Genomic DNA, 14,395 nt, shown 5'->3' on the forward strand with positions numbered 1-14,395 from the left:
GCATGCATGCCTTGTGTTTCTGTCTAGAGGATCAGGCTCCTGTGGTCCTCACCCTTGTTCTCCCCTAGAGCTTACCGACCCTACTACTTGCCCTGTACCCCTCCAACCTTTCAGCCATACCACCAGCAGGGGGCAGCATATACTTTATTTTCAGCACAGATCTGCCCACCCCCACCCACCCACACACCACCCCCCCTTCCAGGGCTCAATCCCCAGAACTGCAGGCCCCGGCCCCTCCTCCTGTGATGAGCTGTAGTGTTGGCACTGGCCTCAAAGAAGGGACAGGTAGACAATCCTGGAGCTCACCTCAAAGGAGGGCATACCCAGGTGCACCTCAGGGGCTCTCAATGGGGCTCCCAATGCCACTCTGCACCCTGGCAAATCTCCTGGAGGCCCAGCTTTCAGGTCAGCTGACAGTAGCTTGAAGAACAGCCTTCTCCTCTTAGGTCTCTCTGTCAGGAAACCTAGGGCACTTTTAGTCATGGTGAGTAGGGTGCTGGAGGCTCTTAGCAGGCAGCAAACTTGCGCTGGATGCGCTTGTACCGGAGCAGCTCCTGCTCGCTGACTGAGGGCTGCAGCTGGGCAGCGGCCTGCAGCAGGTCCTCCATGGTAAGCATCAGTGCCGAGCTTCCCTGCTCCAGCCCTGGAGAGTGACAATGGGGAGTCAAGATCAGAGGCCTCTTCCCAGCTGGGAAACAGAAGGTGTGTCTGTACCTAAGCAGGGCAGAGCCCTGCAGGAGGCACCAGCCTGTTTTAAGTCCCCCAGTTGTCAATGTTCCCTTCTCTGAAATCCAGAACTAGGCCTGCCTCCCACCAGCTTTTTGGTTGATTTCTAGGGATTGTGAGTGGCTCACCTTCATCCAGGTCCTGAACCCTGCGTTTGAGGGCAGCTGTCATGGCATCCGAGCAGAGGGAATAGAGGTCAGCACCTGTCAGCTGGGGAGGGCAGCGATCCAGCACATTCACCAGGCTCACAGAGGGCTCGAGTTTGAATCTGTTGTGGAGATATGGGAAAGTAAACAGTTCTGGCTGGCATTGCCTCCTCCCTTGCAGCCTGTCAACTGTATACTGGTACTCCCTAACTACCCCGAGGCCCAAGCCCTTAGGAGTTTGCCTCTAACAGGGCATACTTGCGTGTGATGGCACTCAGAACACGCAGCTGAGAGGCCCGGTCCTCGCTCGCCCCCACAAACACCAGTTTGTCAAATCTTTAGGAAGATGAGACAGGACAAGTTCAAGTTCCTCCTCTCCCAGGAGGCTAGGCTGGCGTCAGGGTCGAGGAGCCCAGCCAGGAGGGTAGGGGGGGTCACAAGATGGAGGTCAAAGGGGATGAGCCTGTAAGTGAGTGGTATGGGGTACCCACCTGCCAGGCCGCAGCAGGGCAGGGTCCAGGAGGTCTGGCCGGTTGGTGGCTCCAATCACAAACACATCCTGAGTGCAGTGCAGCCCATCCAGCTCAGCCAAGAGCTGAGATACCACCCTTTAAAGGAGAAAGTGAAGGCTTGCAAGTCCTTGGTCCATCCTCAGGCATTCTCATCAGGGCCCTCTGCTCAGCCATGTCCTATAGGCTCCCCATTCTTCCCAAGGTCCCACACCAACTCCACTGCCTGGAGGACTGCTGGGACCCATCTCCCATCCCGGATCCCTGACTCCATTCCCGCTCAGACCCCCACCTGTCCATCACACCCCCAGAGTCTCCACTTCGCCCCCGGCTTGGGGCCAAGGAGTCCAGTTCATCAAAGAAGATAATGCAGGGAGCTGCAGCCCTGGCCCTGGCAAATACTGAAGAGAGAGAGAGAGAGGGTCCCACAAGAGGAAGCAGAGGGGTATTTGAAATCAGGGCAGGGGGCAGAGGGAATCAGGGTTTGACAAAGTCACTAGCACTCCAGGTACTAGACCCTGCTGGGCATGAACCTGTCTTGTGGAAAGAAGGACTGAGAATGACCATGAGAGCATGAGGGTGGTGGCAGGACAGGGACCATGGCAGCTTGGGAAGGACTGGAAGACCTGCCCCTCCTCACTCACCTTCCCGCACATTCTCCTCACTTTGGCCCACGTACATATTGATGAGCTCTGGTCCCTTCACACTAAGTAAGGATGTGAAAGGGTGAGACTTGTCAGATGCACATACACACATTTAAACTCCCAGGCAGCCTCTCCTGCTCCCCAGCCTGCTGGAACCCTCAATCCACCCAGCATCCCTTCCAGGCCCCCTGGCCACCTGAGGAAGGTAAGGCTGCACTCAGTGGCCACCGCCTTGGCCAGGAGGGTCTTGCCAGTGCCAGGAGGCCCATGGAGTAGGAGGCCCGAGCGCCTCAGACCCAGGCTCAGCAGCTCAGGGTGCTCCAGAGGGAGCTGAACGGTCTCCAGAATCTCCTTCTTCACTTCCTGCAGCCCACCCACATCCTGCCAGGACACTGAGGGTATCTAGGAGACAGAAGGTGTATGGTTGGGATATTCTGGTAGAGGAAGTCTCTATATCCAACCTCCAGGAATTCTCAGTTTCTACCTTGGGGGCTCCAATAGCATGAGAGTGAGCTGTCTGCAGTTGCTCCAGCGCCTGCCCAAAGTCTTCAGCCAGGAGGAGAAAGCCAGCAGTACACAGTTCTCCCTCATCCTCCTCGCTCAAGCTGCCTGCCAAACTTCAAACAAGTACAGGGAGGCCTCCCAAGACATCCACCCCCTCAGGATCCCATTCCATTCTCCCTTCATCACCAGCACCCCACCCACTCACATTTCCTCACATTGCTCTTACCTTCTGAGCCCAAGTGCCCTTACCCTGAATTCTTGATCCTGGTGCAGGCTGCCCGGCTGCAGTGGGTCAGGAGGGCATAGAGGTCCCCAACTACAAAGCCCTAGGAAACCAAAGGGAAGGACAGATGAATAGGATGCTGTAGGAGGGACTCTTGGGGTCCATGGTAGGTGGTCCCCAGCTGGCAGCTGAGGCCAGGGTTGATGTCTTAGGGTTTTCTATGATCACTTTCAGGGCAGCAGGACTGTTCTGTTGTGCCAAAGAATATGGGGAGGCCCTGTACCCTGCCTTGCTGCTCACCGCACACCGCCGTGCCAACTGTGCCAGGTTCACTTCTTGGCCCAAGGGAAGGTGGGCAGTGAGGGCCCGCAGGATGCTGAGCCGCTGCCCCTCTGACAGCACAGGCACCTCCAGATCATAAGGAAACGCTGTCTGCACATCCACAGGCAGGTCCTGGGCTTGGCTTGTGGTAGCCACAACCAACAGGGGAGGGTAGCTGCAGAAAAGAAGAATGGGCACTGAGGTTGAGGCTGTCGCTGGCTGCTCTGAGCACTGCCTTGTTCTGAGGGGTAATGTAGGGGATGAACTCCCAAAGACTCCTGGGAGGGGGTCCATGGGAGGAGAAAAGAAGGGGTACCTGTGTCTCTGTCCTCACTGGGGAGCTCAATGAGGGCAGAGGCTTGCTTCTTTTCCAACCTATTTCCCACGAGTGGGACCATAAACTCTTCCCTCTGGATACCCCTGTGATTCCTGGCTCGGGGCTGTCTAGAGGGTAGTCAAATGGGTGCTAGATGTCTAAGAAGCCATTGAAGGATGTGGGGAAGAGAGGACCAAAAGGCTAAAGAATAGGAGGGCTGGGCCTTGTCCCTTTAGTAGGCCAAGCTCTGTATAAATACCTGGTGAGGGAGTCCTCATTGAGAAGGAGGTGACGCAGTGTGGCCACCACACGGGCATCCTCACCTAACCCATCACGGTCCCAGCCCAGAAGGTCTATAGCTCTCAGCAGTAGGACTGCAGGCCGGCAGGAATGGGCCCGGGAGAAAGTGGCCTGTAGTTTTGTCTCCACGGCCCCACTACTGTCTGCACAGAGGCTGGCACAGGGCACCTGGAAAAGGAGGTCCCAGTGGGTCTGTGTGTGAGCAATGGGCAGATGAGACTGAGGCAGGGATCAGGAGAACATGTAGACCATCCTTTTTTTTTTTTTGAGGGAAGAAGTCAAGTTCCATCTCTTCCTTACCCATTTCCTGGAGATCTGGACTCTACCAGAATCCTGAAACCCCCTCCCTCTTCAAAGCACCTCTCAGTAGCTGTGCCTCATGGGAATATGCCTGACCCACCAGGTGAATAGGCAACAAAAAATTGAATCTGTGAGGGGAAGCAGTTGAGATTCCACTCTCCAGATATCCTCACCTTCAGTAAGTGGAGCCCGAGGCGGCTGCAGGCAGCAGTGACTGCTGTGGTCTTCCCACTGCCTGGGGGGCCCCGGAGAAGGACACTGCTAGTTCCTGTTAGCAGAGAACCCCTGAAACAAGAGAAGAGACATTTGTCTCCCCCACCCAGCCCAAACTTCAGGGTCTCCAGTAACACAGAAACCCCTGGATTTAGAAAGCAAATATCCTGTTTCTCTCTCCTTGAGGACCACCTCTCCCCAGGGATGTCTCCACGTGGTGAGGCCATATTGCCCTTGCCACCTGTGATGCTCTGGCAGAGGGAAGGGAGCATAGCCACAGCCAGAGACGAATTCTCCTTTGTCATCACTGTGTCTCCAGCAAGGCCTTACTGTTACATCTGGTCTCAAGTGCATTAAGGGGTCTATGCCTATACCTGGGCCTAGGTGGTAAAGGCCAGGATGGCTAATGGGCTCCCCAAGGGCAAGACAACTACCCCTGGTAGAGATTATTCCTCCATGGCAGACACTGGAAGATGAGGTTATTCCAGGAAAAGGAGCCTGGGAATTTGCTTACAGAAAGGATGGGGATTGGTAGCGTGGGCTGGACATACTGATTTAAGAGACCTCCTCTCAATTCCACTCCGGCCAGGAGCATGAGGAACTACTCATGGGCCGGCAGTACCTCAGAGATGTTCTGAGCAGGCTGTCCACACACGCTGGGGCTGCAGTCACACTTACCCCGGCTGGAGACGAGGCTTCAGGACAGCACAGAGCTCGGTTACCAAGACCTCAAGGCCTGGAGGGGATAGACTGCTCCAGAGAGTGTCTTCTCTTGAAGGGAGCCTTGGAACAGTGCTCAGGGTAGAACCCACCTGTGAAAGGTGGAAACATTAGACTGATGCTTCTGCCCTCTTTCCCAGGCTTACTCCCACCCTTGTGACCTCACCATGTATAAGGAGGTATGGGTGGTGTCGGCCAAGTAGGCACTGGTTGGACCATCTGGAGCTTCACCAACTGTTTTCTTCACCTTAAAATACATCTCTTGCCACCTGCAGGAAAGAGGTCCAGTGAACCCCAGATTCAGGGCCCACATAATCCCTCTCTTTTCAAGGACAGGTGGCTGTCTCAGTCACAAAGGTCCCACTGCAGGGATAAACTCAAGAGCAAGAAGGAAAAAAAATCCCTGAGGCATGACGGGACATAGGGTGAGAGGAAAAGAAAAGGAGGTGATCTTTTTTATTTCTCCTGCTGGATCATGCACATTTTGAGGGCAGGAGCTATGCCTATCCCTTCATATCCTCCATGGCAACCATCAGAGAGCCTTGGGTGTATTTCTCCAGACAACGGTTCTCAGGCCAACTCTAAAGGAAGGAGAAGCCACTGCTGCACTTAGCAGTGTACCATTTCTCCTGGTTTCAGAACATATTATCTCCCTCGCAGACCCATCAAGGCCTCCCAAAATATCAGAGAAGGGTCCCTGGCTCTTATTCTATAATTCAAAAAATCTAATTGCAGGCAGATTCCTTAATAATGATATCTAATGACTAATGATTTTCTATTGTGGCTGCATAATAATTACCGAAGCTCTTTAAAAATCAGCATTTCTCACATATTACATGATTCCATTCATATGAAATATCCAGAAGAGGCAAATCCATAGAGAAAAGGTACATTAGTGGTTGCCAGGGGCTGGGAGAAGGAGAAATGGCACCTGACTGCTCATAGGTCTTTTCGTGGTTATGAAAATGTTCCACAATTAGACAGTGATGGTTGCACAACATACTAAAAACACCTGAATTGTACACTTTAAAAGGGTGAATGTCATGGTATGTGAATTATATTGCAATTTAAAAATTAATATATTTCCCCATCTTTGGCAGGGGGCGGGGAGGGGGGGTAGTTCCTAGAGGTCCGAGCCTCACCTAGATTCTGCTTTCATAGGTCTGAGTGGGGCTCAGGTTCTGTATTTTTTGGAAGCTCCCCAGTGATTCTGATGCATGGTCAGGGCTGTGAAGTCACTGGCTAATGTTATAGTGAGTCAGGCTGACTCAACCTACCACCTGGGAAGAGAGCAGGAAGCAGGTAGCAGCGGCTAACCCACTTTTCCAAATAGAATATAAGGAAAACTGTAATCTACTGTTATCAAATACATAAAAATGATGGGTGGGTGGGTCTATAACATAAAATTTCAATCAAGGCAAGCATCTTGAGTCAGAGTATATCTGACAAGCACTGGGAGGCCCATGCAGAAATCCAATGAGGAACAGCACTCTGGGGGGGCTAGGGTGAGACACTCCTCTTTGACAGAGGGCAGGTTGGACAGCCTCAGTGAGTAGAAGGGTCAGATCACTGGATCATGTCTGGACGGTCTTAGGGAACACTACTGATCCAGAGGGCCAGACAGGAGACAGTGAACTGGCTCCTGTGTAGTCCGGCTTCAAGAAGTGAAACACAGGGGAGGTGCCGGAGAGGCTACATTCCACTCAAAATGGAATTGTTTTCCAGCTTCCCTTATCGAGCCCAGGGAAAGCCTAACATACTCATCTCATCTGTTCTTGGGCCTACCTTACATGCCCATTTCAACCCTACTTACTTTAGGACCTGTTCGGGGAAAGAACTATGAACACTCAGAGGAGGGAAAAGCAGATGCCTGGGAATAAAACTGGCTTGATAGTCTGTCTCAGGAGGTCCTGGGGTCTGTTCTCCTTTGCAAGAATAAAGGGTGAACATTCTGCAGTTTTCCTATAAAAGTCGGCTCACTGACATCTGCTAAATTTAAGATGAGTGATAGAGGTGGGAGTGACTGATGAGTGTCAGCCTGGTATTTTCTACCAGGTTCTAACTGGGCTTACAGAGGGTACAGCAAGGCCCTTCCAACTAGGCACCACAGCCCTAAAATTAAGGAGCTGGAACACTTGCAAGTGCAAGAACATTTCAGAACCAAGCTGTGAATAATGGCCAAGAAGATTCAGGGACTCCAAGCCAGGCATCTCTCTCATGGAAGAGGACCCAGACCCTGGGCATGAAATTTCTTATGCCTAAGTTGCTGCAGGCTGGTGCCACTGCCTCATTTGAGATCTCCCTGAAAGTCGGGTTGCTGTCTATCAGCTGTCTCCTCCTTCTAGTACATCACATCCAGAATAGAAAAGTTATAGGGTGGGGTACTGGGGTTGTTTGAGACATAGGGCAAAGCACTTTTCCTTCATCACATAAGGCCAAAGCAATCTCTTAATTCTTTGTCTCACCATAGTGGAACCCCTGTGGTAAGAGTCAACAGGAGGAGGAGAAAAGCTGGACTTCTTATTTTGGGTTCTCGGCTATTATCTTCTATTTCTTATCCTCTGTTGAGGATAAAGAGAGAGAAGTCCCCTCAAGGACAGCAGCAAAACCTCTTCCTCCTTTTAGGCGAAAGGATTGGGAAGCAGCATGTGCACACTCCAGGAATTGGGCAGAAATCAGTACCCACTCTCCTTAAGATGAGTATATGGGAGAAAGACCCAAGCCCTGGCCTGAACAACACTGTGGTTTGAAAGGAAAGAAAGGAATCTCATCCAGGGTCTAGTCTAGGTCACTAAACCATTCCTAATGCTTTAATTTACCTAGGAACACCACAGTTATTGCCTTGAGCCTAAACACCTTTCAAAGCCAGCAGGCAGTGGTTCTTTACCTTTTTTTCAGTTTGAGAATCTTAAAGTGTGGACCTTCTCTTCAGAAAAATGTACGTTAAAAAAAAAAAATCTATATTCTTATGCACAAAATTGTTAAATAGAATTTGGGAAGAGGGACCACAGAACTCTTGCACCCAAATTAAGAACTGTAGGTTAGGAGGTAGCCACATACCTGGGCACTTTCTCTGGGCTTCCTTCCAGGATCTCTACTTGCCCAACTGTTGGCACACACAGAACATCCCCTTCCTGGACTACCCTGCAACACAGCAGAGGTCCCTGGTCAGCTCATGACAGCGTCATAAGCATGTGCTAGACACATCCCACCATGCCCACCCCTAACACACAGACTACTTCTTAGGGGCCTACTGCCCACTCAGAGATCCCAAGCAGTTCTAGTTCTCTAGAGAACAAATCAGACCTAGAATGGACAGGAGAAAATGGCGAAGCAGCTGGAAAGGGGGACCAGAGACCAGTGAGGGGCAGAGCATGGTCCTGACTCTTTTGAGGGCCACACATCAAAGAAGTTTCTCAGCCTAGAAAGTCCAGATTTCTCTTCCTACTGTCTGCTTGGCACACCAAGAGGCTCCTAGCCACAGTATTTTCTAAATGTGGCTTCTCTTAATCAGAGGCTCTGTGGTACCGGGATTTAGGGCATAGGACAGGAGAGCAACGAGGATGAGACGTTATCCTTCCGAAAAGGGTACGCAGCTAACCTGGGTATCTGAAAGTGCTGGTAAAGAACATGGTCATAATTTCCGTTAGTGCTGTAGTGGGGGGAGGACACTATTTCGATGTGTAACTCTCTTGCAAACGGAGGTCCTGGTAGCAATGAGCAGCTTCTGTCTTCAGGGGCATTGGAGCCTTCATAGAATCTCTAGTAGAGAAATAACCACCACCTTATAATCTCCTCAAGGAGTCAGGCCTTGCCCTGTTTCTTAGCAGCCAATATATTTATTCCATTCTCCAGCCTTCACACAATCACAAAACTGGTAAGAGGTGAGGTCTGGAGTAGCGGAGCTGAATACCTTTATCTTCCCTAAAATCCTGCCCTCAAACAGAAATCTCCCCCTCCAATGGATATGAGGAAGAGATGTCAACCTATTTTCCGGCTCTGGCTCCAAAAAAAGTTCCCCCCAAAAAGACAGCTCTTCTCTTATACCTTAAGTTAGCTCAGAGCCAGTGAAATTGTAAAGAGAGTTAGTTTTCACAAGTCCTTTGAGTAACATCAGGAAAACACTGGGATTGATACTTAAGTGGAAATTAGTGGGGACACTCTAAATTCAGGCTGTGGGAAAATAACACCATCACACTGAAGCTGAAAGGGTTGGTTTGGCAGCATGAGCTCCAGTCTGAGTATTCAAGTAGTTTTTCTCCATTCAGGAGGTTCCTTCCATACCCACTCCTGTTCATGTCTATCTCTTCCTGACATTTCAAAGCACTAACTGACCATACCAGTACTCTCTAATAGGACTTTCTGCAATGATGGAAATGTTCTAGTTCTACATATGGCTACTTGAAACATGGCTAAAGTAACCAGAGAAGAGAATTTTAACTTTTATTTATCTTTTTGTTTGTTTATTCAGCTTGTATTTAGTTTTAATAATTTTAAATAGCTATAAAGTGGCTAGTAGTTTCCATATTTGAACAGTGCAGATCCAAACCATACATCTAGGTGTCTAATTATACTTTATATTTGTCCCCTCAAATACAGTTGTCTTCTTAAAGTAAGATCCTTAAAGTCAGAAACCAAAACCTTCTTTCAGATGTATTAAATGTTAAAATTAAACACACACACACACACACACACACACACACAAATAAATAAAAATTAAATACCAGGCATCAAAGGTAATAAAAAGCCCTTTCCTTCAAAGAATTTACAATCTATAATTGGGAGATTAAACAGATTACATAATCATTAAAAGGTAGAATAAAATAAATGCCTAAGTAGGGTACAAAATGCTGCAGAAGAAATATGGGGAAATTATGAAAGGCTTTGGGAGGGAAGTGACATCTTGTGATGGGCCTTGAAGGAAAGGTTGGTAGGATTTTAACAGTAAGGCTTGAAGACTAAGATGGAATTTGAAGTCAAGTATAAGTATCTAAAGCAAAGGCACTGAGGTATCATCTTTCATACTATCCCCCCAATACTGGATACCATGCAGCAATTCAATAAACTGATTAGTTTAAGATTACTATTCACACCGGGCAATTTTCCTTTGACTCTCACCTTTCACCTAAATAGATGAAAATCCTTCCCATGCACCATCACACTATGGAGGCTCGTGTTAGATTTGACTATGAAGAACGGATAAAGCTAAGAGACATAAATGAAGGGTTCAGGATCCTAAGGAGTAAGGGGCCTAAATTCTACAGCTCTGGTCTTCTAGTTTAGTTAAGAGGGGATAAGGAAGAGGACGCTTTCCTGATCTTGGTACAGTATCCTACCTGAATTCTGAGCTCTCCTATTTCCAGGGGGTCACAGCCAAGATTAAAAGCCAGAGTGGCAGGGACGAGAGCCATTCCCTCAGCCAGGGGCTCTCCCAGCTGTCCAGACCCGGGTCCCAGCCTCTCAGACAGGTCCCAGCGAGGCTCCAGGACCTGCATCTTGGCCAAGTGCGGCTGCGAAGCGTTCGATGTCTCTTCTGCCCGGGCGACCCATACCCACTCGCCCTGGAAGAGGCCAAGACCCCGGAGACAGCTCCTGCTCACCCCCAGTGAGTCTCCGGTCCCTCCCAGAACTCCCCGAAGTCGCCGGACTGTGCCAAGAGCTGCGAAGGAGGACACCACCGGCGGGGGTGGGGGCCGGCAGACGTCTTCAGTCTCCGGGCCCGGTCTGGCCCGCCCGCGCAGCTCCGTCACAGCCAGTCGCGTCCCCGGGCCCAGTAGCCCTTGCAATGCCGGCCGCGTCTCCAGCACCCGTGGTCCGGGCGCAGGGAGGACCTCTCCGCGCCTCACCAGTAACTGCCCAACCCGTGGCACGAGCCCGGGCCCCGGCGAGGTGCCAAGCAGCGCCCAGCCCAGTGCCGGAGGCCGCCGCACCGACCGCGCTCGCACCCACGCCCCGGAGCCCAGTGCCAGGAGCTGCAGCAGCGCGCGGCTAACCAGCAGCTCCGGGGGCCCTGAGCCTGAGCCCTGCTCTTCAGTTCCCGCGCCCGGCCTCTCCAGGGCCGCCACTAGCAGCGCGGGCCCTGCCGGGCTCTCCCCTGCAGGTCGCAGGGCCAGCACCAAGCCTAGCCCCGCCGTAGGCCAGGGGCCCCCGGGTGGCAGCAGCACCGCCAACGGGGGCGTTTCGGTAGGGAAGGGCTCCAGAACTCGCAGCACCGCCAGCGCCATACTGACAGGAGTCCAAACAGGAAGGCGAAAGATCGCGGCTTCCGGAGCCAGCAAGCGGGGCGACGCAACGACGTGTGCGCCGCTTCCGCTTCCACTTCCATTTCCGTCAAGGGAGGCGAGAAGAAAGCGGGAGTGGGTCGCGTGCGGCGAGCATGCTCTGAGAGGGATGCGCGGCGCCTTGAATTAATTGATCAGGATGGTGACTTGATGGCAGTAACCATTAACGCGGCGGTTGCGCAGCCTTTACGCATGCGCCCTTTGAGCCTATGTTTACAGGAGTTTACGTTCCGTACCTTTTAGAAGAGTAACGTGCTCTCCGCTTTACAGTTTATTAATTGACCAATGAACAACCAGCGTGTCTGAACTTGGCTTGGTACTGGGATCTGTGGGTGGAGTGTTTGGGGAGTCCATCCTCCTGTGAGCGCCCGCAGTGGAACCGCAGGCACTGAGGTTTGGGAATTGGGACGATTGCAGAAGGAAGTGGTAGGGTTATAAAACTCTGTCTTAGACCTGCTTATGGATATGTAGTGGTTGCTGGCTGAAATACTACATGTGATTCATGTAGTTCTGGAGTGCTTGGTGCTGCCACACCTGTTCCAACAGACATCCTACACAAAACCCACGTTCCAACGTTTCTTGTCCTGTTCATTGTCTTGTTCGTTCTACTCCCACAAGAATGGAAGCGAAGACAAAGCTGCATTGCTCTTTCATCTCCCCCCAACCAGTTGCTCTCCCCCACCAACCTTCACAGACTGGAGCCCATTCCGTTTCTACCTTAGAGGAGGCAGAGAGAGCAGCAGAGCAGGCCTAATTATGGGAGGGGGTCGAAGCTTCTGTCATAAGCACGGAGCACCAAGCCTGCTTCCCACTTGTGCTGTAACTTAAATTCCATCCTTGTGTCCACCCCCACTGCTCTGTACAAGACAGTCAGACACTGGTAAGCCACACATTTGCAATTATTACTATATTTGCACTGAACGTCAGTGGATTGAATGGTGGGAATTTACTTTCTGAACTTAGCAGTCTTTTCTAGCTGCTGCCCAGCTATCTCTTTTCCTTAACAGCTAAACATTGTGAAGCAGTCTTCTACTTTGTAGATTATGCACTCCTGAAAAAAAAAGTTTGAAAGTCAAATATCTGAAAGTTGAATATTAGATGTGCATGTTATGAGAAATATCTGTCCCCAGAAAGGGAAGAAAAAAAAAACTTAAAAAGTTGTTTACCGCCACATCTATACAAAAGTGTTCATGAATTTAAGTACCTGGATTTCATGGATGAAAGTTCCCCTTTGGTAGCATTAAGCTATATGTGGCTCTGTCCCCTGCATACCAGTGGTACCAAGGACTGGGAGAGTGGAGGGGAGGTAGGCAGGCAAGGAAGATACCTGCTTTACACAGAAGCAGGCAAACTCTAGGCCTCAGGGCTGTGATGCTTCTTGGAGTCTTGCAGATGGGTAAATATATCTGGCATCCTGCCTGGAGTCCCATTACCCATATCGACACAAATACCCCTCCACAAATAAATGTCCTTTCCTCCTAGGCTTATCCCCCAGTAAATAATGGCATGCCATCATTTTGCTCACTTTTAAATCATCATTAGTCATAGAAAAGTCAATCAAGTTCTGTAAGTAGCCTGTATTTGCCATCTTTACTTTCCTACTTCTTGCTCACTCTTCAATTCACCATAATCTTGCTTCTACTCCTCTGAAACTCCCCTGGTGAAGATCACCCATAACTTCCCAATTGTAGAATCCATGGTCTGCTGTTTGATCTTTATCTTATTCAACCTTTCTAGAATCTAACACTATTAACCAGTCCTCTTTCCTGAAAATATTTTATTCCCTTTGCTGTCATGACACCAGCTTTCCTCCTACGTCTCTGGGATGTCTGAAGTCATCCTCAACTCCCTCCTTTCCTTTACCACCCCCCATAATCCAGTGCATCATTGTTGGATCCTACATATTGCCCAATTCCAACTCCTCCACCCCCATGGCCACTGTACTATAGCATTGCTCTCCTGAGCAAGGACCACGGCTTATTCTTTTATTTTATTTTATTTTTTTAAATATCAAAAACACCAAACAAACACAAACATTCCTATTTTGATCATTCCATTCTATATATATAATCCATAATTCACAATATCATCACATAGTTGCATACTCATCATCATGATCACTTCTTGGAACATCTGCATCTATTCAGAATAAGAAATAAAACGAAACACAGGCTTATTCTTGATGAACCTTCTCCAATTTCTTCATATAACCAATCTGCTGCTGAAGTGGCCTTTCTGAAACATATGTCTTCAAGCCTCTCCTAGGCTTGTGTAGTTGGTCGATCACATTGTATCTTTTTTTTTTTTTTGCATGTGCAGGCACCAGGAATCCAACCGGGCCTCCAGCATGGCAGACAGGAATCCAGCCAGGATTGCACCACCCTATCACATTGTATCTTAATCATCTGTTTTTACAAATCTGTGAATGCCGCCGAACTGTGCACTCCTTGAGGTCAGGAAATGAGTCTAATGAGTCTTATCCATAAAGTCACTGGCTTGGGCAGGATGGAGGGAAGGGATGGATTTCTTGAGACACTGGCAATGGAGTTGCTTTTCTGTCTTGTCAACTGCTCAAGTCTAGCTGATTCCCCAATCTCAAAACATTTGCAGTAGGAATTGGCGACCCACTTCCCAAAATTGGAATGAAGTCGGGATGAGAACCCTAGATGGCAGCCAGGTCAGGTTCTTCTGCAGTTCCCGTCCAGGGAGGCAGACACCCTCAGAGGTCTCTTGGGACCACTCTCTACTAATTTTGCTCATGCAATTAAGCGCTGCTTTGCTCCGATGAAGGAAACTGCCCTTCATTTTAGGGCTTCTTTCTTTCAATTCAGACTGGGCAGGTTAGCAGAGTGGGGAAAGTGTGAGAACCACTTCTGGAAGGAATAAGCAAAGCTCCAAAGGCTGCGAAGAATGGCCAAGGCCGACGCACACCGTACGCTGGAGTACTGCACTCGGAGCCAAGCCTGGGTTTCCCCTTACCCCCGCCTCCTTCGCTAAGCTCGACCCACTTTAAGGCGGGACCTCCCACTTCAACCAATTCTGGGAGCTGAACCCTGGCGGTTTGTACTCTTTCTTTCCAATGGGAAAAAAAGGAAGCAGCTTGGCTCCAATGGCCAATCCGAGGAGGCGGCGCCGGGTTGTCAGGCAGGTTTGTAAGAGTTCGGGCCAATTGGAGGCGCAGACACCTCTCGA

At 50.1% G+C, this 14,395-nt stretch overlaps 1 protein-coding gene across 2 annotated transcripts; it reads right to left on the reverse strand.

Annotated features, from left to right (window-relative positions):
• Nucleotides 1-180: 180 nt before the first annotated feature.
• PEX6 (peroxisomal biogenesis factor 6) lies at nt 181-11,391 on the reverse strand. 2 transcript variants are annotated; one of them, XM_077161829.1, is made up of 17 exons: nt 10,259-11,389; nt 8,524-8,684; nt 7,983-8,066; nt 5,089-5,191; nt 4,881-5,014; nt 4,163-4,274; nt 3,649-3,857; nt 3,053-3,248; nt 2,779-2,855; nt 2,510-2,642; nt 2,222-2,427; nt 2,026-2,087; nt 1,674-1,782; nt 1,364-1,480; nt 1,131-1,208; nt 855-994; nt 181-643 (listed from the first exon to the last, which is right to left on the reverse strand). In XM_077161829.1, the coding sequence occupies exons 1-17, from the start codon at nt 11,144-11,146 to the stop codon at nt 507-509; spliced, it is 2,946 nt and encodes a 981-aa protein (XP_077017944.1). In that variant the 5' UTR covers nt 11,147-11,389; the 3' UTR covers nt 181-506. The 2 variants fall into 2 exon arrangements, 1 of the variants encoding a protein (XP_077017944.1); XR_013176126.1 differs by lacking the exons at nt 181-643; nt 855-994; nt 1,674-1,782 and having other exon boundaries at nt 10,259-11,391.
• Nucleotides 11,392-14,395: the final 3,004 nt, after the last annotated feature.

This window comes from Tamandua tetradactyla, chromosome 5 (genome assembly GCF_023851605.1).
Source record: "Tamandua tetradactyla isolate mTamTet1 chromosome 5, mTamTet1.pri, whole genome shotgun sequence".
NCBI classification, from domain to species: domain Eukaryota; kingdom Metazoa; phylum Chordata; class Mammalia; order Pilosa; family Myrmecophagidae; genus Tamandua; species Tamandua tetradactyla.

Coding starts and splice junctions, on each gene's coding strand:
- PEX6 (XM_077161829.1), bottom strand. CDS start 11,146: ATGGCGCTGGCGGTGCTGCGAGTTCTGGAGCCCTTCCCTACCGAAACG. Junction 8,067..8,523: donor CAGCACTTTCAGATACCCAG/GTTAGCTGCGTA, acceptor GCTGTGTTGCAG/GGTAGTCCAGGAAGGGGATG. Junction 2,643..2,778: donor ACCAGGATCAAGAATTCAGG/GTAAGGGCACTT, acceptor ACTTGTTTGAAG/TTTGGCAGGCAGCTTGAGCG.